A 25,650-nucleotide genomic window follows, 5' to 3' on the forward strand; every position below is an offset into this window, starting at 1 on the left:
CTCTCAATTCATTTCTCATCAAAACCTTCACCAAACCAACCGTTTTGTCCTTAATGCTCTCACTAAACAACAAACCAAACGTCTCTCTCTCTCTGATCGGTTTTATATTAAGCCCAAATCACTCTTACACCAATGCTTCGCTAGTTAATTTAACTCAATATCAACTATTTTTATCCCTTAATATCTCCAATATATACACTACCTGCAACAAAATAAGTTTTCTGTAATCATTGTCAATTGGATGAGACAACTATCTCCATTTTAACTTCGTTGCCGACAATTTTTCATGAACAGTTCTTAACTTTGATATTTGTTGATCAGCGTAACTTCTGAGATTGCTAATTATACGAATTAATTTGGTTCCTATCATTACCAAATCAATCAAATTGGTTCGTGTATTGGATAATTATTACTATCAAATTTGGTCTCCAAAATTTAACTTCTATTGCCTATTTTCCGGTGCCTGGTAAGTTTAATTAGTAGGTAATAAAGTCAATGATTAGAATAATTACTACCTGTCAAAGTTATGCATTAAGATGACTTACTGAAGTTGGAGTTACTAATATACCCTTATTATCAACGATTAAAATGATCAAATAAATCATTAGAACGTCTCACGCTAACTTCACAGCTTTCTTCTATTACGTCGTTAAATATTTTTTATCTAGTAATTTTATCACGTAATCTATCATTGGGTATAAATTTTGAGAACTCATAAATACAAATTTACAACCATTTCATTACTATAATCAAAATTAAGTGAAACTTTTACTCGTATGTCTTTTTTCTTATTACATGTTAATTTGATATGCGTGGATGAATATCTGTATACATTCCAATTTATCCATCCAGTAGTTAGAAGCAATTTGTGATTATAATTCGTTATTGTCTGTTTCATTAACGATTATTGTGGTTATATTAATTACTTGAATATATAAATTCTCATCATTAAAGATTTTACTTTATCAATTTAATCTTAAAATATAGGGTTAAATATTTTTTTGGTCCCTCAAGTTTGAGCGAAATTTAGGTTTAGTCCCTCATCAAAACTTTTGACCAATTTAGTCCTTCATCTTCCAAAATGCGTGAATTTAGTCCTTTTAACCAAATTTTGTTAAGTTTATCTGACATTTCAAGCGCATTTCATGATAGTATTTAAATTATTTATACTGTTTGACACATTTTTGCTTCAATATTAACTTAAATACTATCATGAAATGCGCTTGAAACGTCAGATAAACTTAACAAAATTTGGTTAAAAGGACTAAATTCATGCATTTTGAAATATGAAGGACTAAATTGGTCAAAAATTTTGATGGAGGACTAATTCCAAATTTCGCTGAAACTTGAGGGACCAAAAACATATTTAACCCTAAAATATATAATATAGTCTTCGACTCTGTATAACTAAAATTAAACTATTTTTTATGTGATATTTTTCTTAAGGTTCTTTAATTTTTTGAATTCTTTTCATCTGACTATTTTTCAAAATATTTGTTTTCAAGTTGTGCTTTCATAATCTTCATGTCCAATTTGAGATGGGTGTTAAAGATATATTTGATATCTTCTTTCAGTTTTTTGTTATGATTTTTTATTTAAGTTTTGTATTATGATTTTCTATTGTTTGAATTTTTTTTATGTATTCAAGCATATTTCACTCTTGTAGAACAACTCGTTCACATACTTCAATCAAGTATTTCTTTTCAAATATTCTCTTATTTGTGTTTTATCGAACACTCATATGGTATCAGAGTCATTGTTAAAGTCTATCCTATTGAAATTTCTTGGGTCTGTTGTTTCACTTGCTATAGGACCACTCATTAATGTCCAGTCCTTAATTATAAGACCATTTTATATTATATTTGTAGATGTAAGTCTCACCTTACACCTTACAAGTTGGTTTTGAGGGATTGAGTTAGACTTAAAGTTAACTTCTTAACATGTATCCAATAAAAACACCTTCCGTCATTACTTTCTCTTTGTCTTTCGTCCATGACGAGTTTTGTTTCTCCTAACACTTTATTTCTTCATCTTGGAGAAAATGATGCAGCTTGGAGAAAATGATGCTTTTGTTCTTGTATATCTCTTTCTTGTTGATACCAATTTTCAGCAATGGAAATATAATTGTACAATTTTGTTATCATTACCTCCCAAATATAGGAGCATTTAAAAAAAAACATAAAGTTTATCAATTTCTCAAGATTTTCAACTTCTCAAGGTTCTAAACTTCCCAAGCAGTGGCGAATCTTCAACCAATATTTTGGGGTGCCAAAATTTTGGTTGAATTACTCTTTTGGTCCATTTTTTTGTCCAAAAATATCAAGTTAGTCTTCTAGATTCTTTTAGTCATAATTTGGTTTTGATTTTTTAAAAATTGATGTAATTTGGTCATTTTCGTTAAATATTTTTAAGCAAAGTAAGGATTTTTCATCAAAACTGACACTAAGATTATGTTAGTCATACCAGCAAAGCAAACCATCCTTATTCACAACTTCTATATCGATTAAAAAAAACCTTGATCTGATATAGGAAATTTAATGAAAAAAGGACCAAATTGCATAATTGTTTAAAATACTGGGACTAAATAAAAAATGGGAGGACTAGCTTCATATTTTTAAACGAGAATAGGAATCAAAAGAGTAATCCAAAATTTTTACATAAAATAGTAAAAACATTATATTTATTTTTTTATGATAATAAAAATAATAAAGTTATTATTGTTGTTATTATTATAATTATAAAATAAATATGAATAATTTTTATAATTTTATTATAATTAATTTTTATTTATAATGCTTAAGTTTTAAAATAATAGTTAGATAAAATAATGGTTAAATTAAATAAATAAGAGATAATATTAATAAAATAATTATTTTTATTTTTAAAAGTATTTAAAAGGTAAAATTGAATATGTGTAAAAAAAATTTCCTTTATATATAGATAGAGGTGTATAATTTTTCTTTAAATATCTAATATATAAAATATATTTAAAATTTTAAAATTTTAAAATTTTAAAACAGATATTTAAAATTATATAGATATAAAAAAAAATTGGGGTAGCCATAGGCTCCTTTTATCCTTTCAAAGGTTCACTGTTGTTTTCAAAATGTTTAAGACTTTCTTTATACGACTTTTTGAGAAACTACTATTTTGAAGTTGGATCTTCATATCTCCCTGTCCACTTTGAGAGAGGTATTAGAGATATGTTTAATATCTTCTTTCGATCTTCTATTAAGTTTTCTATAATAATATTTTGTTAGGTTTTATGTTCTTTGAATTTTTTCTGTATATTCAAATATATTTCACTTATGTAGAATAATTCATTTTTATATTTTCAATAAATTATTTTTTTAAATATTTTCTTAATTGTGTTTTACCAAACATTCACAATTATTATATATATATATATATATATATTAAATTTCATTTCGTTCCTCTTTTATCAGGGCAGGTTTTATTTTGAATTTATGTTTAAAAATCGAAAAGCAAAAACTTAGAATAACTTCAAAACAGAATCTTAATAATGATATTCATTCCTAAATAGCACCCAGCATGGTGAGCAATTAATGAAAGAAATATTGCTGCAATAGAAATACAAACACGGGGATTTGCAATCATAAACTAACCAAAAACCTATAACTTTGAAACTGATGGGATTAATTCATACAAACCAGAGATTAGTAGAAAAAAGAAATAATCATTATCAGGCTGGGCCCACGTAGCAAAGTGTCTAATTCTAATTAATTTAGGGCTTAATTTAAAAAAAAAAAAGAAAATGCATGTATAAAGCATAGGTTTGCCATCAACCATAGTCAGGTAAATTAACTATAATACTCTCTAACGTAAATCGTTAATTATATTAACAGTACAATTTTATATTATTATTACTAGCGTAAACACAGACGTTATCGCGCTTGTATATATGTATTTTTTAAATATGCGTGTTGTTATATTAGTATGTGATAATATTGTAATGTTATTAAGTTGATATATAAATTAAAATTATATTTATTAAAAATGAAGTGAAATATATAATAACAGATGAAAAAATAATCATTAATAAATAAAGACGAAGAGAATGAGCAGAGACATCCGATTTTATAAAAATCTTGTAAAAGTAATAGTCAATTTTTAAAAATTTAATAAATTATTATATTTAAAGGTTAAAATAAGTATTTTGAAATGTGGACACAAAAAAGAGAATCTCCTTTATATATTATTACATATATAGAACTATATGAATATTGTATAGTATATATTATAAATATTACATTACGTAATAGAGTATCTAAACACTTTATACATTATATCTGAACCATAGCTAGTTAAATTGAGCATGTTTAGGTACAAAACATTAGCGATTTTTTTATGAAAAAAATGTAATGTAGAAACTAACTCCATAGGCAAACACATACTAGGAATGCATTTAAAATTTTGTTAAGGACTTATAGTATATACGTTTTTAATTAAATAATGTTTATTCATAACTTAACTGCTTAACTTATTGACGTGTAACTCATTAAAAGGGAAGGTTATAAATCATTTTGTTAAACTCAAACTAGTTTTCAAATGTTTCATGAATTCCTTTAGAAATGTAAAAGATAAAAAAAAAAAAAAATTAATGGCCATCAAAATGAGTTTTCTCTAACAAATTAAAACATTGTTATATGCACACTCAGAAATCATACACTAACAATCGACATTCTTAATGTAGCAGCATCTAATTACTGTAATCCAATAACTTATTTTGTAAGGTGACGTAGTCAATTAAATTTTTTTCTGAGAACCAGGTCTCTTAAATTTGTAATATTGGGCTAGCGTTATTCGAGTTTGGTTAATCCTTGTTACTGGACATTAAAGTTGTTTGGGCTATAAGAATTGTCAGAGATGACGCTGTTTATTTTTGCACCTCATTATTACTAAATGCAGCTTTATAATAATAAAAAACAATTAAAATACTCTCTTTCATTGCATTACAACACCGTTATATCTGTGGCTGTGTCATCACTGTGTCACTACACCTCAGTTCTCTTATGCATTCTGTGAGAGGAAGAAAAGGAGAAAAGAGACCTTGTTGCAGAAAAGAGCTCATCTCAGAACATAACTCGTTTTGGAAAACTTATTCTAAAATTATCATTTATGTTATAGAAAGTTTATTTTGAAAATTTTTCTCTGAAAAAATCATTATGGAACACATTTCAAAAATTTTAAAAAGTTCTTTATATGAAAAGTATCATATATGTTTTAGAAATTCTGTTCTGAAAAAACCCATTCTAAAATGCGTTACATGTATTCCAAAGATCATGTGGTAGATATTTTGTTCCAAAAATCATGTTCCACAACTTCCGAGAAAATTGTTCTGAAAATTTTTTATACGAGAAATCCATAATTAGCCTTTACTGAGGACAAAATGACCATTTTAAAATTTATAAACAGTTATAAATTCAGGGGGTGGAGGAAACAAAAAGCCCGTAGATGAATCTAGAGTCTGGCTTTCTGGTTTATTGATATGATCCAACAACTCTGTATTCTGGACCGACTTTTCAATACGTGGGTAACTATTACAAAACCCGGCCCACTATAATGTTAGAAAAAAAAAATTGGGTGCCAGTGCCACACGTGTTTAAAAGGTAAAAATATTTACTATATTCAATATTTAATATTTAATATTCATGTTCATATTATGATACACAAGGTATTTTTTTAAATTTTAATACATTAAAAAATACATAATGTTTGTATTTTTCAATTATACAAAAATTTGAAACGTTAATGCAAGAGTCCATAAAAAAAGTAATTAATATACAAAAATGCAAGTTTTTTTTTATGCAGACTTGTGGACTGACCCATGCGGACCAATCCGTGCAAGCCACGTACTTATGTGGGTCAGTTGTGACGGGCTTGTGAATTCAAATTCTAGACCCGATCCACATATTTTGTGCAAGCCTGTGGACCGATTAGGTCCTAATTGTCACCCCTACTTGTTTGGAGATCTACAAATAAAAGATGTTTATAATCATGAAAATAAAAGACCAAATTAATATTTAAATATTTTTTTCAATTTAAAGCACATTTACCCATTTCTTTTAAGAAACACATCTTTTTTTCTACTTTGTATCTATCAAGGGTTCGGGGTATAGCAGTGGCCCAACAATACAAACATTCCCATCTACGGAATAGGAAAAATCCTATTATTGCTTAAAATCAAAAGAGGCCTCGATGTCACATCTACCAAAATGAAAGGACCTTAAATGCTCTTATGCTTGATATTTCTCATAAATGACACTATCCAACAACTCCTACCATGTTTACAAAATTGAAAATCACATAAATTGAAAAGTGAACAAACCAAAAATCAATTTTTTATTGAAACAGAAATAACATTGAATATTATTTAAAAAATATATATTTAATTCAATCTAATCATAAATTTTACATATATAGAAAGATACATATTACTAATAAATCCATCTCATGCCACATGTTTACACATTTACAAATTAATAAGTACTTAGGAAAATATTAGAAATTCATCACATACTCTTTTGAACATATTTCCTTTACTAATTGAAATTCATTAAATATTACAAATAATTGGTGGATCCCACATTCTATTTAATGTTTTCCTTTTCTTATAACCAACTAGCACATTGTTCTAATTTAATAGTATTGTGTTTGGATCATGAGAAAGAAGCTGAGTTAGATATTAGGAGGGAGACAGTGAGAGTTCTAGTATCTATAATGATCCTATTCAACTTAAATAGAATTATCTTCAATAAAAAATATTTGTGGTTTGTAAGAAAATTATGAAAGCATACAGTTCTAGAAATCATTTAGATAAGTCATGTCAATGTAATTATCAAGCTGTGTAAATTTATTTTAAGCAGTATACATAAAGGTCAATAGCAAGATAAAAAGAGGAAGAGGGTATTCCTTACATATAGATCAGAATTTTGATATTTTGAATTAATTTTTATTATTTTACTATTTGTTTTATTTACACGACATGGTAATATTTATAATATTTCTACATTTTTAGCTACATGCTTCAAATTTATTTTACTTTCATATTTATTTAATTATATAATTTAACTATACACCTCATTAATAAGACAACGGAAGTTTTGAACCCTCTAATGTGCATTACACTGCACACGCATACCTTAAGAACATCGTTAACAGGAATTTCTACCATCGTTGAACAAACCTAGAATCTCGTAGATATGCAAAAGTTTTTTTAAATAACGGTCCAAATTAAACATAAAAAAGATTCTCAGATATGTATTTTTACTTTTATTTATTTATTTTTTATTTTTTGAAGAAGAAATTCACAAGAGAGAGGAGCAACCTACTTACCCAGTTGCCAAACATGAAAGGCAAAGGTAGAATTTATGAAATTCTTCTTAAGTGGCCATCAAAATCAAATCCTAAATCTAACAACAAAACTCAAGAAGAAATTTCATGACAAACCCTTACAAACATCCTTAAGAGAATGCAACATATGTTTAAATTAAGAGATTAATTAAATTTAATTGGGTGGGTTTATCAAAATAGATCTCATCAATTCACTTTAAAATTTGTCCTTCAAACTGTATCTTTCCATTTGTGTTGTGGAAGGTAAAATCTTAAAAAAAATAAAAATAAAGAAAGAAATTATCTTTCTTGAAAATACTTCTCCAATTTGAAAAGTAAACTGAACTAATATTCGAATAAATAGAAATTTCAACGACGGAATAATCAATCGTGAAAGAATCAATTCTTCATGATAGGTTTTTTCTCACGCAAAAATATTACAGCTATTATATTTTACTTTTTAAGTATTTTAAAACTATTTTATATATTTTAATTTCTTACCTCAGACTGTAATTATTAGTTTTGGATTCAAAGTTACACGATTTTTACCAAACATATGTATTATTACAATAGCACTAAAGAAAGAATATATGTTTGAGTAAGAACACCTTTTGCTATAATTATGAATATCCTAACCTTTTTCTATGCTAATGCTTCCTCAGCTTCTCCTTCAATGTTCTGCCAAATGAAAGTCATAGCCACAAATATCCGAGACCACCACATTTTTATCAGCTGAAGAAGAGGAAAAGAATCCTAAATCCTTCTTTTTGGAAAACTACTAATTTAATATTATGTATTAATTTAAAGTTTCTATTTAGTCTTTTGTTTGTTTGAAATTACTGTTTTGAAAAGTTCAATCATTAAGACTCAGCTATGAGTTTTCATCTGTTTTTTTAGAATACAGAATAGCAAATGTTAATCAGTTTAAGGGCACCGAAACTCGACAAATAGAATTAAGAATCATATGATATGAAATCAAATTTCTCTTTCGATTCTTGACTTACGGTAACTCTGAAGAAAATTGGAGAGAAATAAATTACACTAGACATAATTTTTAATAAATGTTAATATTTTCTTCTTGATTGTATTTTTTTTTTAAATAACTTTTGAATTATATTAGTCAAAAATTTATATCAAAATTGACGTAACATGCTTTTTAAAATATATTAAAACATTAATAATTTGATCGTCATTTTTAATTGTAATAATAAAGATTAACATAGGTAAATAGAATAATATAAAATTACAATTTAAGAGTCTGATCGATTTTTTTTTTTTTTATATAAAACTATTGATGGTCTAAAATTTGGTAAAAATAACAAAAGCAATAATTTAATCACTCTTCAAAAATATTTAGCATATTAAAATATTAACTTAAATATCATCCTCAAATCATCTTCCTTTTCACGTCTTCTTTTAATAATTGTAATTAGGAGTTTTGAGCTTTTAATAAATTCCTTAGATAATTTTACAAGTCAATTTTTTTAAAGCAGTTACAGATAGAGGTAAAAAAAATGTTAGTCTATCCCATTTTGGTTTATCTGTTATAAATGAAATGTGATAAACTGGCGTCAAAGTATAAACTAGCATATTGATAGATTGACCCCAGAACCTTTTTTTATTTATTTCAAAAGTAGTTATATATATAAAATATAAATATTTTATAAATTTTAATTAAGTAATTAATTAATGTTTTGAATAAAATAAATTAAAAAGTTATCATCTTAATATTAAATTATTCTACTAGAATTAATAATTAAACTTAACTGATAAGCGTTAATCATTCTTTTAACTTATAATATTATTCTATACTTATATGTTTTAAATAATATAATATATAAAAATTAATTTTTGCTTAGAAAAAATAGGCTGACGGCTCACTAATCTGACAAGACAAAACGAAGTGACAGAGTTGAAAATTGCACCCAATTGACTGACTAACCCACAAATCCTAACTAATTTTTTCATCTCTAATTATGGAACGTTTTTCTTAGGAGAGGATTAAGTCACACATGAAGAAACTTTGTTTCCCATGTCCTTTCTAGAAGCTTCAAAATTTCGTGAATTGAGTTATACCCATTCACTTCCTTTTTATTTCTAGATACTAATTTTAATAACCATTCACGCGACAAGTCAAAAATAATGTTTCTTTTCACAGACAATTGAAGCCTGGACATATAATTTTTTATTATATGAGAATACAATATTTACAGAAGGGGGGTGCTTATGTTCTCTTCCAAATGAAAAAAAAAAAAAATGAAATGCCTGGGCACTTAGAAAGAAGAAGAAAACGAAAGAAACTGTATCTGACTAGTTAGTCAATGTTAAGCCTCCACAATAAAGTAGTGTTTCATGTGTATGAATGTCTCTTTGTGTGTGTTCTCTATATCTCTATAACACTAACCATGCCGAACATCCCATTCAGATGCTGAAATACACATGCATACATCAAACATTCTTCTAAACAACCCATGCATGTGCAGCAAAGCCATGTCCCATCAGGATCAGACGATGTTACCGGTGTGCACTCTTTGCTGTAATCTATGATGCTGTGTTGGGATATTTTCCAGAACCATCTATGACGATTTCAAACAGATCAGCCTCAGACTCCTCGTCAAAATCCAATGTTCGATTATTGTTATGGTTGTTATTATTATTATTGTGGCTTCCTTTGGTTGTGGACCGGTTGAGCCACTGAGAATCGATCCTTCCCATTGAGAATAGCTCCTTGCTGTCATCGTAGCCCAAGGTAGCTGCAGGGGAATTTACAAGTGGGGCTATGAAGCATGGATTTGGCGTTCTCTGGGCATTCGCAGGTGCATATTTGAATGCACTTTGTCCAAAATTAACTAACACCATAATGTCTATATTTGCAGCCATGATCGGAAAAAGTGGTGTGCCAAACTCCTCTGTCTGGCAGTGAATTACATGCATTAGATCAGAGTCTATAGTGAAGAAAACCTTCTTCTGCCTTGGATCAAATCCACAACCAATCACTTTATCAGTTCCCACCCACTCTGCCTTCTCCGATTCGCGTACAAGTTTCGTTCCTGTAACCAATTTTCATACTTAGATGTCTCTAAAGATACATAGCGGAAATATAAATTGCGTGTTGTAAGTAACAGCATCTTTGATTCCCTTCATACTTTTCTATTTTGTTCTAAAAGCTCTTTTCTAAACAATCTCCCACCATTAAACAACCAATTTCTCATCCCAAAGTTCTTAATTTTTTAATTGTATTTAAAATAAGTTTTTTGAAAACAAAAAGCAAAAGCAGCTCATTTTGTTCTTGCATCCCTATCGGCTGTGTAAACAACCTTCTTTAGTTATTGCATTCTGAAAACCACAGACAGGTTTTGAAAGACACCCTGAGTATATGTATTGTTTTCGGGTCGCTGATTTAACCCCAATAGATAAAACAAAATAACAAAACGAAAAAAAGACATGGTTGTTGCAAACTACTACAACTTCACCTAATCTGGTCTACAAAACTGTACCTAATTTGGTCAAATGGTGGCTAAACAAACGAAGGTGAATCAGTAATCTAATATGAGGTTAATGATTTATGAGTTAATAGTTACCATCAAGATAGAGAGAACCGTTGGAGTTGAAGCCAATGCTCCCAGGATAGCTACCGGGAACTCTCAAAGGAACAGAACCCCCTGCTGTTAAACCCAAGGAGAACATCACAGATTCACCCTTCCCACTCTCTCCTTCAACATTGTTGATTTTATTACTTCCATTCCCACTGGTAACATGAACCAAAGCCTCGGAATTCCCTTTGCCATTGGAGTTTCCTTGAACCAAAAGCTTGGTCTTCTCACCTTCCCCACTCTTCCCAACAGATTCACTATCATCGCCACGTGAGTACAAAATGGTAATCTCAAAATATGCTTCTTGTGGGAACGCGCAATTCCCCAGGGGAGGCCCAGGCAAAGGCAAAGCCCCTCTAATGATAGAAGCAACGCCCAGAGAACCATTACTATTGTTGCTTTGATGAGATTTTTTAATACCAGGATTCAACCTCACCTTCTGCATAAACTCAGCAGATCCACGTGCCACTTCCCAGCTTATCTCAGCCTCTGATTCTCTCCCAAAATCACTCCCTGCCGGTGCAGCACACGCCCCCAAAAGCCCCGATCTTTTCGAAGGAGACGGCGTGTAACTCTTGTACCCCGTGAAGGCAAATCGTGACCATCCATTTTCAACAGCATCAGAGGCCATGGATGGATGATCACCCCAATTGAAGAAGCTTCTTTTCCCCGACACCCCACCGCCGCGAAAAACATAGTAATTGTAATTACCCTTGTTGCTGTTCTTGCTCCCCTGATCCACCTGAAAAGGTTGCTGATGGATCCTGGAAACAGAAATCCCTCCCTGCACACTCTCCACCCTGGTCAAACTAGCCGGTTCAACAAAATTCGTGCCATTTCTTTTCCGACACCAACGGAAGAGAAAGACCAACAAAAGGGTGGAGACGCATCCCACGGCGGCTGCGGCCACCGCCACGTGAATCCACTGCCTCATCTGTTTCTTCTAGTGTCGGATTTGAATTGGGTTTGTTTGGTTTGCGGGGTTGTATGCATAGATAGTTTGTTGCTGCGGTGAGAAAAAATAAAAAAATAAAATAAAAGAATAGGTGGAGTGATGGGTAAGGGAGAATGGAATGAGTGAAAGATGGGAAATTGAAATTATGAAACGGGTTGGGTGGCGTGGCGGGCGTGGACTAAGACCGGTTCAAATTCAATCAAAGAAAGCATGCAGGGAGGGGAAGAGAGAAGAGAGAAGAGGGAGAAGAGAAGAGATGTAGCGTTACTAGTAGAAGTACACACGACAAGGTAAGGGTAAGGTAGCGTTTTTGTTTGATTAAGAATTGTTTGGCAGTTCCCTATAATTTAATACTGTGGGAACCGACAAACTCTCCTCGTTAAGCAAACACCGCGTTTGACGATTTATTGTGTCTTCTCAATTCAAAGGAGAGAGAGAGAGAAGACTCATAAGAACTGTGATTGAGTTGTTTCTGCTTTCCGTTCCAGAAACTCAACTTATGATCTCACACACAGTAAAATAAGTATTCTTTTCCATTTTAATCTTATTTAGTACACAATATTTGGGTCTTTTTCTTGAAAACAATATACGGAATAAAAATCTAACATAGTTACACGTATCTTCAGCATGCCACTCTATCTCTATATTGGAGATCGAATCCCGTATTTTAATTTTAATTAAAGAAGTTAAGTGTCGATTAAACAAACTGGGATAATCCATGTGTCCAGTAATTTACTTCATTTTAAATTGATGTTCAGGGTTTTTCTCTGCACAGATTACAAATTTAACAAATTGTTTACTGTGTGGAATCATTTTGTTAAAAGGCTTTGATATTGTTTCTCTATAAATACCTTTTAAGTATTCTAAATAATAAATATTATTAAATTGGGGTTATAATCTAATATTTTTTTAAAGATTTAAAAAACTGATTGATATGACTTGAATGATAAAAGGCTGATAAATTAAAAATAGAAGAAGAAATAATGAAAATGGAAACATAAAAGATATAATAAATAAATGTAAAAATTAGAATGTGAGGAAGAACTAAAGTAAGCAGCAGGACTATCCTAATAATAGAATAGAGGGATAGAAAAATAGTGTTCATAATAATAAACCCGACTATTAAAGAAGAAAGGTGTAATAATAAAGAAGTAAAGGAGTAAAACTATAGAATGTAAGAAAATAATTATAATTATTAGCAGAGATAGCAGTTTGACCTGTTAAAAAAACAAAACTTATGAAAGAAAATGGTGATTCTCTTGTTATCTTGTGGATGGCAAAAGAATGTGACTTTTCAGAGGAGAGAACTAAAGGTCGAAATGTTAATGGTTGCTTTTTCTGAGTTCTGATTCATCTGGAAGGACATTTTGGTTGGGTTCTCTTGATCTTGTATGACCATTTATGATCAAATACTTCTGTTCTTTGGGTCTACTGGTCCTATTATCATGTACTACCATAATAATTTGAATAAAAAGAGAAAACAGATTTTCAAATAAAACTCGTGGTCCACTAGGATGCCAGAAAAAAGAGGCTCCTAAAAAGTGAAAAGAAAAAAATTTAAAAAAAGAAGAAAAAAGAAGAACGTTCATGGAAAGACACCATAACATGAAAGGATAATGATATAGGAGATTCATATATCACAAACACTTATCCATCCAACACACTTTTTTTCCTCTTTTTTTTTTTTCCTTTTCTTTCTTCATCAAATAACATGTGTTTTAACTTAATTATACAGATTAAGATATAATTATTATTAAAAAATTACAACAAAAATCAAGGACACCGTATATAAATGTATTAAAAAACTGTTTTCTTATTAATTATTAAAAACCAATTGTTATTATAGTTTTCCTATACTGTCATTAAGAAGGATAATATGTAGTTTAATCAATCTCTTGTTGGATACGATAATTGATTTGAAATATTAAAAAAAAAAAACAATCAACAATAAATATCGAATTTAAAATTTAGTTCTGAATAATATTAAATTCTTAATGATTCCGGACTTCCAACATTCCATATGAATATAGTGGGAGTTCTTTGCGAGTGGATGCACTCTGCCACTAATGCACCTGACATCATAATTCATAATTATATGTTTAATACTAACAAATTAAGGTTTGAGAGAAAAACACTTTCACATGTAGAATTTGTCTCATTCCATGAATAATGGTTCTCGCTTCCAGATGGCAAACTCATTGCTTGGGACTGTCCTTAAATTATGGCCATGCATGGACCGTGGTGGGCCCAATTTTGAAGCAGCCAAATAAATATAGCACCATGACTTTTAACGAAGGAAAATCATATTTTGAGCGAGATATTTTTTTAATGATAAAATTATATAATAATGGATTATGAGTAAAGAAAAAGTATCAATATTTTCTTTTTAAATTAAAAAATGGTTTTTATAAAGTAAGTTTTTAAAATAATAATATTTTAGCAAATTCTTTTTATAATCTGAAATTTGATATCGTTTAAAAAATTTAAAATATAAAAAAATTAAAAAAATATGTTATAAAAAAATTTATCAAAATCTAATTATTAAAAAATTATTTTTTTTCATTTCTTATGTCAACATATAAAATTATATATTTTCACTTTTTATCCTTTTGGAGAAAAGACGGAGAGATATGACTTCTGTATTATGAAGGTTGGACAGATAGGTATGATTACTGTGGTCGGTGAAAAATACATATTTTTTTAAGTTATATAATTTAATTAATTTGTTATTAAATAACGAAGAAGTAAATATGTTCTTAAATCAGGTAATAAGTAATAAAGTGCATTACATATTTTTTTTTTAATTTTTCTAAATCAGATAACTGATATTATTTTGTACTTCCATTTCCCCAAACTCTAACAAATAAGGGATTAGTGAAATTTTGGAATGTGAAAAATGGTGTGCCTGCATTTGTTGCCTTAGTTTTTTCATATACTTTGATGACGCTGTATAATAGTAAGTTACGTTTGATTATATGAATCATATTTTTGTGTTCCAATTTTAATGAATTTGACCTTTCAAAATAAAATTAGTTGGAGGAAATATTCAACATGGAACGCAATGTTTTACTGTTATATTAATAAAAAAAATGAGTATTCATCTTTTGACGTTGAAATCAAACTTAACCAAAGTTTATTAATGGCTACAGGTTGAAATTAGAGATGACAAATAAACCCGTCTCCGTGGGTATTGCCCGAATCCGTCCCCGTTTTGACGGGGAATCCCCGCATTGACTGGGTATGGGTATGGGTATGGGGAATCCCCGACTTTTTCAGTTGGGTATGGGAATGGGTATGGGGATGTACATATACCCGCCATAATACCCGTCCCCGCCATATCTCCATTCTCGTTTAAATTATTAAAATATTCACAATTAATCAAGTAACCCTTATATATATATATATATTTTTTTTTTTCTATTTTTTATTTCTTTTAATTATTTCATTTGTCATGAAACTCATTCTCATCTCCAATATATTTTTTATCTTATCATAACCTTTATGTAATTATGTTAAAATGATGTATGTTAATTAAAAAAAAATTATGCCTCACATTTGAATATTTATATTATTTTTTAATATTTTTATTTATTATAAATTTTTCTTTCACATGAGAATGTTTATACTCTCAATTTAAGATAATATAAAAAAAATTCTTTACTTATTATTATTATTAATTTTTGTTTAATTTGAAGAACTCTTTTGTTTCATTAAAATAATTTTCGTTATTTTTCAACCATTAATTATATGTTAATATTTGAAAAGTTTTCTTAATTCTCTAAGATATTTTTCGTCTTATCATACCTTAGTTATACATTTGATTTCCTTTGTGTGATTTTTTTCGATAGTCTCTCAAATTATTTCTAAAACACACATTTGTTAGTTTTTTAATATTTTTATTTATTTTTTTTATTTTCATCATGTAGAATAATATTTCGATATATTCTATCTAATTATTTTTTATTTTATAACTCATTATTAATCATAATGTAATTTTTTCACTTTAAATTTTGTTTGAAGTGGTTAAAATTTTATATATATATATATATATATATATATATATATATATATAATGATATTTAGGAATAGTATATGATAATTCACTACAAGAAAAACATGAAATGGTGACTGATTTAGTCAGTAACCCATATCAGTCACTATTTTTCGTCATTGGTGGTAGTAGTTGATTTATTGTCTGAATCAATGACTAAATTAGTGACCGATTCAATGATCGAATCTGTACTTGATTTAGTGACCAATTTAATTACTAATTTATATGTAATTTAATGACAAATTTTTTGGTCACTAATGATATTTCTATTTAATTTTAACCACTTCAAACATAATTTAATAATTAGTTCTGTAAGGTATTTTTCATTTTATCATACCTTAATTATACATTTGATTTCCTTTGTGCGATTTCTTTCGATAGTCTCTCAAATTATTTCTAAAACACACATTTGTTAGTCTTTTAATATTTTTATTTATTGTTTATTTTCATCATGTAGAATAATATTTCGATATATTCTATCTAATTATTTGTTATTTTATAACTCACTATTAATCATACTGTAATTTTTTCCACTTTAATTGTATAAATAACTTTTATTTACTACAATATAAAAATTTAATGTAATTGCTATGAATATTTTTTTGTCACTATCCAACATATATTGAAGTTCAAAAGATACAAAATCTATGTCAAAATTTTATTATTATGTTTATTATTTGTTCTTTGTGTCATTTTGATCAAGTGATGTATTATAACTTTTATTAGTGTATAAAAAAGAGATTCATTATAATTTAAAAAATTGAAGTAAACAAACATTTAAAATATATTTTAATTTGAATATTTGTTTTCCTTTTATTATTATGTTTATTATTTATTCTTTGTGTCATTTTGATCAAGTGATATATTATAACTTTTATTAGTGTATAAAAAAGATATTCATTAGAATTTAAAAAATTGAAGTAAACAAACATTTAAAATATATTTTAATTTAAATATTTGTTTTCCTTTTATATTTTTTTGAAATATTTTTTAATTTTATCAACTAAGTTCATCAATGTTGTAGTTTGCAAATTTAACAAATGTTTTGGTTCACATGAAATTTTATTTGGTATTCTAATATAAAATGTAAACAATTATAATTTATTTTAAGGTATTTGGCATCGAAGAAAATCCTCCTAATATTGAATATTTCATAATATTATGTTTTCTTTACCGTAATTTTTTTTCTTTTATAAAAATTAATATTGAAGTAGTTAGAACACGGGTACGGGTATGGGTACGAGATTATACCCGTTACCCGGTGGGGATGGGGATGGGAAAAAAGTTTGATACCCGTTGGGTTTGGGTATGGGGATGAGGATGAATTTTTTATGCGGGGATGGGTATGGGATAGCGAAACTCGTCCCCGCCCCGCCCCGTTGCCATCCCTAGTTGAAATATTCTCTTTTGTTTGATAATTTAAAAAAAAATGTTCGGGAAATTTTTTTAACAAGTATATAAAAAAAATAATTAAATAAAAAAATATTGTAATCTATATATTAAAATTAAATCTCATACTTCATGGTTTAAAAAAGTTTCCCTAATATTTAACTTCTCATGTCAACTTGTAAACTATTATGTATTTTTGTATAGTTTAAGAATTAAGTGTTAATCCTAATTAAAAACACTTTCCAAGATTATAATTTAAATCAAACTTGGTCAAAATATATACCTTCGTTGGTTTTATTTATATATATATATATATATATATATATATATATATATATATATATATATATATAATGTAAAGCATGAAGGAGCAATGAACCAAATAATTGATAATCATTCTTACCAATTAATCTGATGATGATACATAATTTAATTTCTTTTTGTCAGATTGATGCAGCCGTGAAAAGTGCGCATCAATATAGGCTTAGGCTTAAATATGTTAGTCCTAAGCGTTTACTTACTTTTTTTTTTTCTAAATACTTTTATGTTTTTAATCTTTTTAAAATTAAAAAATAGTATTAATTTTAATATTAGGTGATTTTTTATGTATTTTAACTAATATTTATAACTTAGTGTTAAAACTTTGGCAAGTGTACCAAGTCATGCAAGTAGTAACCGGTAAGACCGGAATATCGTTTCCCAAGAGACTCGTGTATACTAATTAATTGCGTAATTAGTGACTAATTTAAACTAATGAATAAATCCATATTTTGAGTTTCAACGTATGAAGTTAAACTTTGCATAAATAATTAAAATTGAACTTTGGAAGTTAAAGGCATTTAGTGAATGGAAAAGATTAGAAATGATATGACTTGATATTGTCGGGGTTAGAATTCACCAACTATGCTCTCATGCAACTACAATTTAACATCCTCTTCATTAATATGCTAATGCCAACCCACAATATTACTCAAACCCTAATTCCTTAATAGATTGAGCCTAAATTTCCTTATTAAAAGTCAATTCCTTGAACTCTTAATAAGCAAATTTGCTTTATGCACAAAGGTTTTAATGCAACCCATGGGTTAAGCCCCATTCCTAGGTACAAGCTCCATTGAGTTTTCTTATTTCAAATATAGGTTTCAAAAGATATTTCCACACCCAATGAACCAAAAATCATGCAAGAGATGGCTAAATCAATGCAAGCTTTAAGTGAAGAAATAAGAAGACTAGAAATTAATGAAAGAGTCATATATATAATCAAAACATTTGCATTTACACAAGAGTTTCGTGGCTACATCTAACCCCAACAAAAAATGGGTTTAGCTCTCCATTGCCATGGATAGCTCAAGCTTAAAAATGGAAGAGATGGAAGAGAAAGAGATACAAAGAGGAAGATGGAGCTGTTCCTACAAGCCCTAGCACTCCTCCAAGCTCTCCAAATGTGTTCTTCGTGCCTCCAAAATGCCAAAGATCCTTTTCCCCTCGCGAAAACAGAAGAAAAAGGGCAAACTTGACACATCAGCGAAAACTGCCGCCTGGCGAAAGCCTCTCACCGCCAGGCGCAAGCCACCAAACAGTGCTGAAATTTTGTGTGTACCGCCCGACGGTCTCCAGATGCCGCCAGGCGGTGAGCTGCTGAAAAGGCCATTTTCGCCTGGCTGGCGCCTGGCGCCTGGCACTGGAAGAAAGTGTCGCCTGGCAGTGTCTTTGTGGCGCCAGGCGATTACTGTTTCTTCCACATTTAGTGTCTTTTTGCCTTCTTCTTGCTACTCATGATCACTCACTTGTTTGGATTTTTGGAACAAAGCTTCCCTACTACAAAAAGGTCACAAAAATGGGGATTAGTGGTATATTTAGATCAATGTAACCAAAATGTATTTATTTACAAAAAGTGAGATAAATTTGAGGATTAAGTAGGTTAAAAGCTTTGGAAGAGATGATTTTGCAAATGAAATATAGCTTGGATAATGGTAAAATTTAACATTATCACTTAGGTACATAATACATTTTCTATAAGAATTAAAATTTATAAAATATATGTTATTGGTGTACTCTGGAATAGATGTCGGGCATAAAATCAATTATTTGAATTTAAAAGAAATGAAAATTATATCTTAGATAAGATAAAAATAAAATTCATATATTTTACGAAACTTAAAATTAACCACTTTTATTTTTAAACATTATTAAAAAAATGTAAATACAAGAATGAACGTACATTTCTTAATTTATTGAGAGTAAAAACCCATTTCAGTATTATTTAAATTATAACTAACAACTTGATGGTGTTATTACATTTCTTAATACATTAATTTATCTTAAAGGTTTGGACTATAAGAGTTATTTGTATGCTAATATGATTACTTTTTTAAATAAGATGACATGAGGAATTATTATAAATTTTGAAATTTCATTTCTACTGATACCATCAATATTTATTAAAATATTAAATTTTATATTATTTTTTATAAATCATAATTAAATTAGTTAATTTATCAGTACAATTTTAAAAGTATATATTTATAAAAAATACAAACATCACCGCTAATCTCTTCTAAAATTTTAAAAGATTACTCGTTAATCCAAAAAAATTATGATACTTTAAAAAGATCACTATTCAACCAAAATGTTTAATAATCATTATGCCAAACATGCTAATACATAAATTTTACATAAATAAAAATTTGAACTTCAGAAATGCATAAATAAGTTTAAGAGAAGTAATTTCTCTCTCTTATGATATTATTGACAGTCATATGTGATTGTTGTTTAAAAGAAAATTTACATGATGCAAAATATACCAGAATTTATGTGATACATATTTTTTAGTTTTTATATATAAAAAAAATGTAGCATATTTTTCATTTATATATATATATATATATATATATATATTCACTTTTATTCAATGAGAATCAATGAGAATATATGTGTAAAGTGGATAAATATGAAATAGAAAAAAAAACCATGTTACATTATTTATTTCCTAAATATGGATACACATAAATTATTAAAATAAAATTCATTATTAATTCATATGACTTATATATATTAGGATTGATAAATTGGTAAGTTCGATCCGTTTTTGCCAGATCCATAAGTGACCCATCAAATATGGGTCAAATTTGACTGATATGTTAAATAGTAATGGACCAATAATATTAAGTCTCTTCGTACATATAAATGAATATTAAAATCATATTTAATCATATACAATATTTTATAAACTTTTAATTGGTTAGTTAATGTTTATAATTAGATAAATTAAAATAGTTATTATATTTACATGTTAAATTATTCTATTATAACTAATAATTGGAACTTAATTTGTAAGTGTTAATAATTTAAATTTACAATTATAAATTTACACCTTTAAAAAATATAATATAAAATATTATTATTTTTAATTATTTCTTATTTTTAAATGGGTGATTGGCCCCGGTTGGCTGACTCGTACTTTTGCTCGTTAAATTGACAGGCTGGATGGGCCGAGTTAGGACAGGCTGACGGATCGAAATCTTCAATCTAACTCGTCCCTTTTAATACAGACTGACAAACTAACCCGTCTGTTTCAGTCTGTTTTACTACCTCTAATATATATTAACAAAATAGTTAAATAATATTAATAGAAATATTTGTTGGCATAATTATCATATATTAACATAACTTATGATCAAATTTGGATAATTTTATTATATCATAAATATCCTTTTATACGATATATTAACAGAATATATAGTTAATTTGATTAAATGATATATTATTGTTATTATTATGTTAATTTATCATAAATATAGGATAATTTTTTATTATTTTTAAATTTATATCGAAAGTCCATAAATTCTATAAATACATGTAATTCTTATATGAATAAGAAACTCTCTCATATTCATTCATTATGAGAGTTTTTTGTAGATGAACTTTCTATGTGTTTCAATTTCCAAAAATATTCATCAGGCGTTTTCAAGCCCTCTAACTAACAGATAAAGAATGAAAAAAACAAATACAGATAAATGGAAAGAGTGCTGCAATCATTTTTAAGAAAATGAAAATTAATAATAAATAAAGAAGGTGAAGATAAGAACTTTTATGAGGCATTTTATAAAGGTAATGTGCCTTTGCAAACTTTCGAGATGCCAATGGCTAGTCATTAAGCCAAAAGCAGTTGTCATAAATGGTTAGGTGTTGGAATTTCTCAATTAGATTTAAAAGTTGAGATTTGATTTTTTATTAAAAAGTAAACTCATCATTATAATATCATTTTTCTTTAAACGAGTTGATTTCGAAAGATAAAAAACAATTACTTATGGAACAGAGAAAGGAAAGAAAGTAAACTTGTCACCTTATATACATAAAAAATTCATCGTAAATTTATCTTAAAAGACATCAAATGTACATAGAATTTTAATCCTTGAGTATAGTTACATTCGTTCTTCCTAATAATTGGGATTGAGGTCAGTTTCTACTATCACGGTGTGTTGAGTTTTTCTATAGTACTTTAGGGTATTGTTATTTAGAAAGGTAACTATGTGATTGTGCGAGTGTGAAGTCAAGATATTAATTTGATTGTATTACCCACTTTTAGTGTTCCTTCTGCATCTTTATTTATTGGAAGATACAATATGTAATTATATAGATGTAAAGACTCTTTTTACAAACTTATAGATAACTGCCAAAAGAAATAAACATCATAGGAGGGTGCGGTCTCCCAAATATTTGAAGACCAGATTCTGACTAATAAAAGTGTAAAGAAAGATGAATCGAAGTCACATGCAAAGAAAAACGATGAAAGTATGAAACAAAAGGCTCTTCTTTTTCGAATAAAGCAAAAGGGAAACTGATAATAATCATCAGAGCAGCATATGGAAAAAGGGCTATTCCTAACAGAATTAAAATGTTAGAAATCATCTTTGATAGGTATATATATATAACTTATAAACAAATTGGTAAAGGCAGAGGTTCATAATCGAACGTTCTCTGATAAAGGAAGAAAATGTTACATTTGAAGAGCTCATAATCTCCTTTGTCTCCCTTTGTTGCAGACCAAAAGTTTGTGCTGAAGTTGGTTGCAGAAAGGATGGGTTCCAATTCCAAAAACATTAATTAACCAAACAAAAGAATACGACATGTTAATCAATGTCACGTATGCGTCAGCACAAGGGTTAATTAACGAGCATGAGTAGCTGATGCACTCTCTGTCTGCATAAATATGTATAATGGGAGTGTAATTTTTGAACACCAAACAGCACTATATACAGTACAAGCTACTTGTGTATCTCAGCTACTTGATTCAACAATCTCTAATGAGTACACACAAAAGGTGTTATTTGATAATTATCTTATCTACTCTTTCTTTCATTTAGTTGCATATTTAAATATCATAGATATGTTTTTTTTTTTGAAATTTTGATAAATTAGGTTCTTAGAACTAATTAAAATTAAATATTTCTTCAAAATTCAGAATCCCTTAAAATTCAGAAATATTTCTTAAAATTAAATATTTCTTCAAAATAAATAGATTAGGACGAAGTTTATATTATATATTTCACCAACTTCACTAGTTAGTTAATAGATTTATTCTCATTTTAGATGTACGATTGAACGTTTACTAAAATAATTTGTCAAACCTTGTCCGTCTATCAATCAGGTGTACCTGTGTAAAGGTATTCCGATGTGAAAGTTAGCAATAGTTCGATTGGGTGAAAACAATAAATGTTATAATAAATGCAAGAGAAAAATCCTAATAACAATATTTTTGATTTGTATTTATAATTTTCTATATGGGTCAGCGATTAGGATCAGTTTAATCACGAACCAAATGCTTTTTTAAATTTGATTACTAACATGTTAACACTAATAACGAGACTAATTAATTCGTCTTGATGTTGTTCGGTCAAACTTGTCGGACGATGTCACACCTAATATGCATAAGAGGACACTTGGGTGGAATCTTGGGATAGTCCAACTGCTGGGAGTGCAAGGGGATTTTGATCGTTGGTCGATCGATGTTGCACAAATGTAGACCCCAGTATGAAATCATGAGGGTAGTCCAACTTCAGGCATCAGGTGAAGTAATATATGAAATTTTTTTTAGGTGACCGGTGGCAATTAACGTTGTACGTAATTTGCAAACCTTCTTTAAAATAATCTCAATGAGTGATGATTTGCCGATCGACATATACAATACGTTTTACATAAATAAATACCGATCGACCAATACATAATTCTCTGACAGGTTTACGATAAAACAAATATTGAAAAAAAAATGTATTAAGATAGGAAAACAAATATTTGGATAAGTTAGTGAGTAATTTTGTTTTAATTTTTAACTAAATTCTAAAGGATTCTTCAAAACTAAAAAAAAAATATCGAAAAGAAAAATAATAAGAATAAAGAACCGATGATGCAAAACGTATGAAATAGAATGCTGGCCTTCTTTGTTAAGAGGGCAATTGCATCCCAATAATTTTTTTTCTAACTTTATTCTTTTTAATTGGGTAATTTGTAAGTTATTTTTTACTTTTAGATTGTTTATCATTATCTAAAAATTAGAAATAATTTTTGGATTGTATAATTAAAAATATAAAATATTTTAAAATTGTATAATTTGGAAGTTTTTTTTTTAAAAAAAGAATCAAATTGTGTAATTAATTTTTTTTAAGAAAAAATAATTCTAAATTATACCATTTGAAAATGAGAAATATAAAAAAATATAAAAAAAAAGTTATGGGGTGGAGGAAGAATTTTATGGAGGTGCAGGAAATAACTGGCCATAAGGTAATGCTAGCCCAACATTTTGAACAGGCCAACGAGTGAGAGCGTCTACAAACAACTCCATCCAAAACTCATCTCAGAAAATAACTTCTTCAATATAAAAAGCAAAATATATATATATATATATATATATATATATATATATATATATATATATATATATTAAAACGTAAAAATAGAAATTATGATGAAAAAAATAAAAATAAATTTAATAAAATAAAATTTAAAAATAATGAGTGATCTTTATAAAAAAATATAATTATGAATTGTCACCTTTTGGGATTATTATTACTATTTAGATTTGGCCCACAAGTGACTAAGATTTCATGAATTAATGTCCAAACAAATACTGCGTTAGGTGAACGCAGCCCTTCGGGCCGATGGCAGCATCTCACTAGCCCACTACGTTCAAGAGAATGAATCCAAAAGAAACATTAAACTCATTATAAACAACCACTGAAAGTACATGCACTTAACAGTTTGTATCTATTTTTTATTATAATAAAAATGATAATTAAAGGTTAAATTAATAATTTTTAAAGGTTATGGGAAAAAAATATTTAAAAAATTGAAAGCATAATTCAATCTCAAATTTTAAATTTATTTTTTTAAAAGCTGTTAGTCTTAGTAATTTTAAGATATTAATAAAAAAAGTCAGTCTGAAGTCTTTTGACCACTGTTATATTTTTGATTTGATTTTCATGACAGTTTTGTTCGGTAACCACTGAAAATATAGAAATGTTAGTACTCATTTGTTAGCCCTCTTTTTTAGTATAGTTAAAAATAATGTTAATATTTTCAATAATCTAATTTATGTACTTTTATGTAACAATAATTATATTATCTATTTATGTATGAGCTTTTTAGACCACGTATAATCTTAATATGACGTTTTTCAGAGTTTTTTTTTTAAATATTTAGTATTTCCTAATTGTTAGACGTGTGAGGGTATTTTCTTTTTTTAAGTTATCATAGTTAACAAACACAAATTTGATTTGGTGTTCCCTCATAATTTGGTGGTCAATCTTTCTGTCTTATTTCAGGATATAATACTATTTATAAGTAAGAACAGAAATTTATTATTATATTTAGTTATCTCGAAACTTCCTCTTCTTGAAAATACAATTTCATATTTTTCAAATCAAGATATAGTTTTATTATGATTTAAAAATATTTTTTAAAGTACCTTTACATATTTCAGTTAATTTAAAAGAAAAATTTTGTAAGGTCAAAGAAGGTAAATCATGCTAAAGACAATACCACAACCATAATAATAATAATAGTACAAGTAAAAATATATGTAAGGAGAAATATATGATTTTATAGAGACCCACCTATAAGAAAAAATGGTTAAGAATCATTCAGGTATGAGTTTAAGTTACACATTAAATATAGAGACAACAAAATTAAACATCAAATAAAAAAAATTAATTTTTTTTGTTTCGATATTTTATATTAAAAGTTTTGTCAATTTCTTATATATATAGATTGAACTCAAATCACATACATATGATTTTTATTTAATAAACTCT

The 25,650-nt window shown here is 28.0% G+C and overlaps 1 protein-coding gene across 1 annotated transcript; it reads right to left on the reverse strand.

Moving 5' to 3' along the window:
- Positions 1-9,515: 9,515 nt before the first annotated feature.
- On the reverse strand, positions 9,516-12,358 carry LOC114163748 (uncharacterized). Its single transcript, XM_028048042.2, has 2 exons — positions 10,935-12,358; positions 9,516-10,403 (listed from the first exon to the last, which is right to left on the reverse strand). Exons 1-2 carry the CDS (start codon positions 11,878-11,880, stop codon positions 9,895-9,897), a joined length of 1,455 nt encoding a protein of 484 aa, XP_027903843.1. The 5' UTR covers positions 11,881-12,358; the 3' UTR covers positions 9,516-9,894.
- Positions 12,359-25,650: the final 13,292 nt, after the last annotated feature.

Source organism: Vigna unguiculata, chromosome 9 (assembly GCF_037176805.1).
Source record: "Vigna unguiculata cultivar grain cowpea cultivar isolate G323 ecotype 2 chromosome 9, ASM3717680v1, whole genome shotgun sequence".
Taxonomy (NCBI): Eukaryota; Viridiplantae; Streptophyta; class Magnoliopsida; order Fabales; family Fabaceae; genus Vigna; species Vigna unguiculata.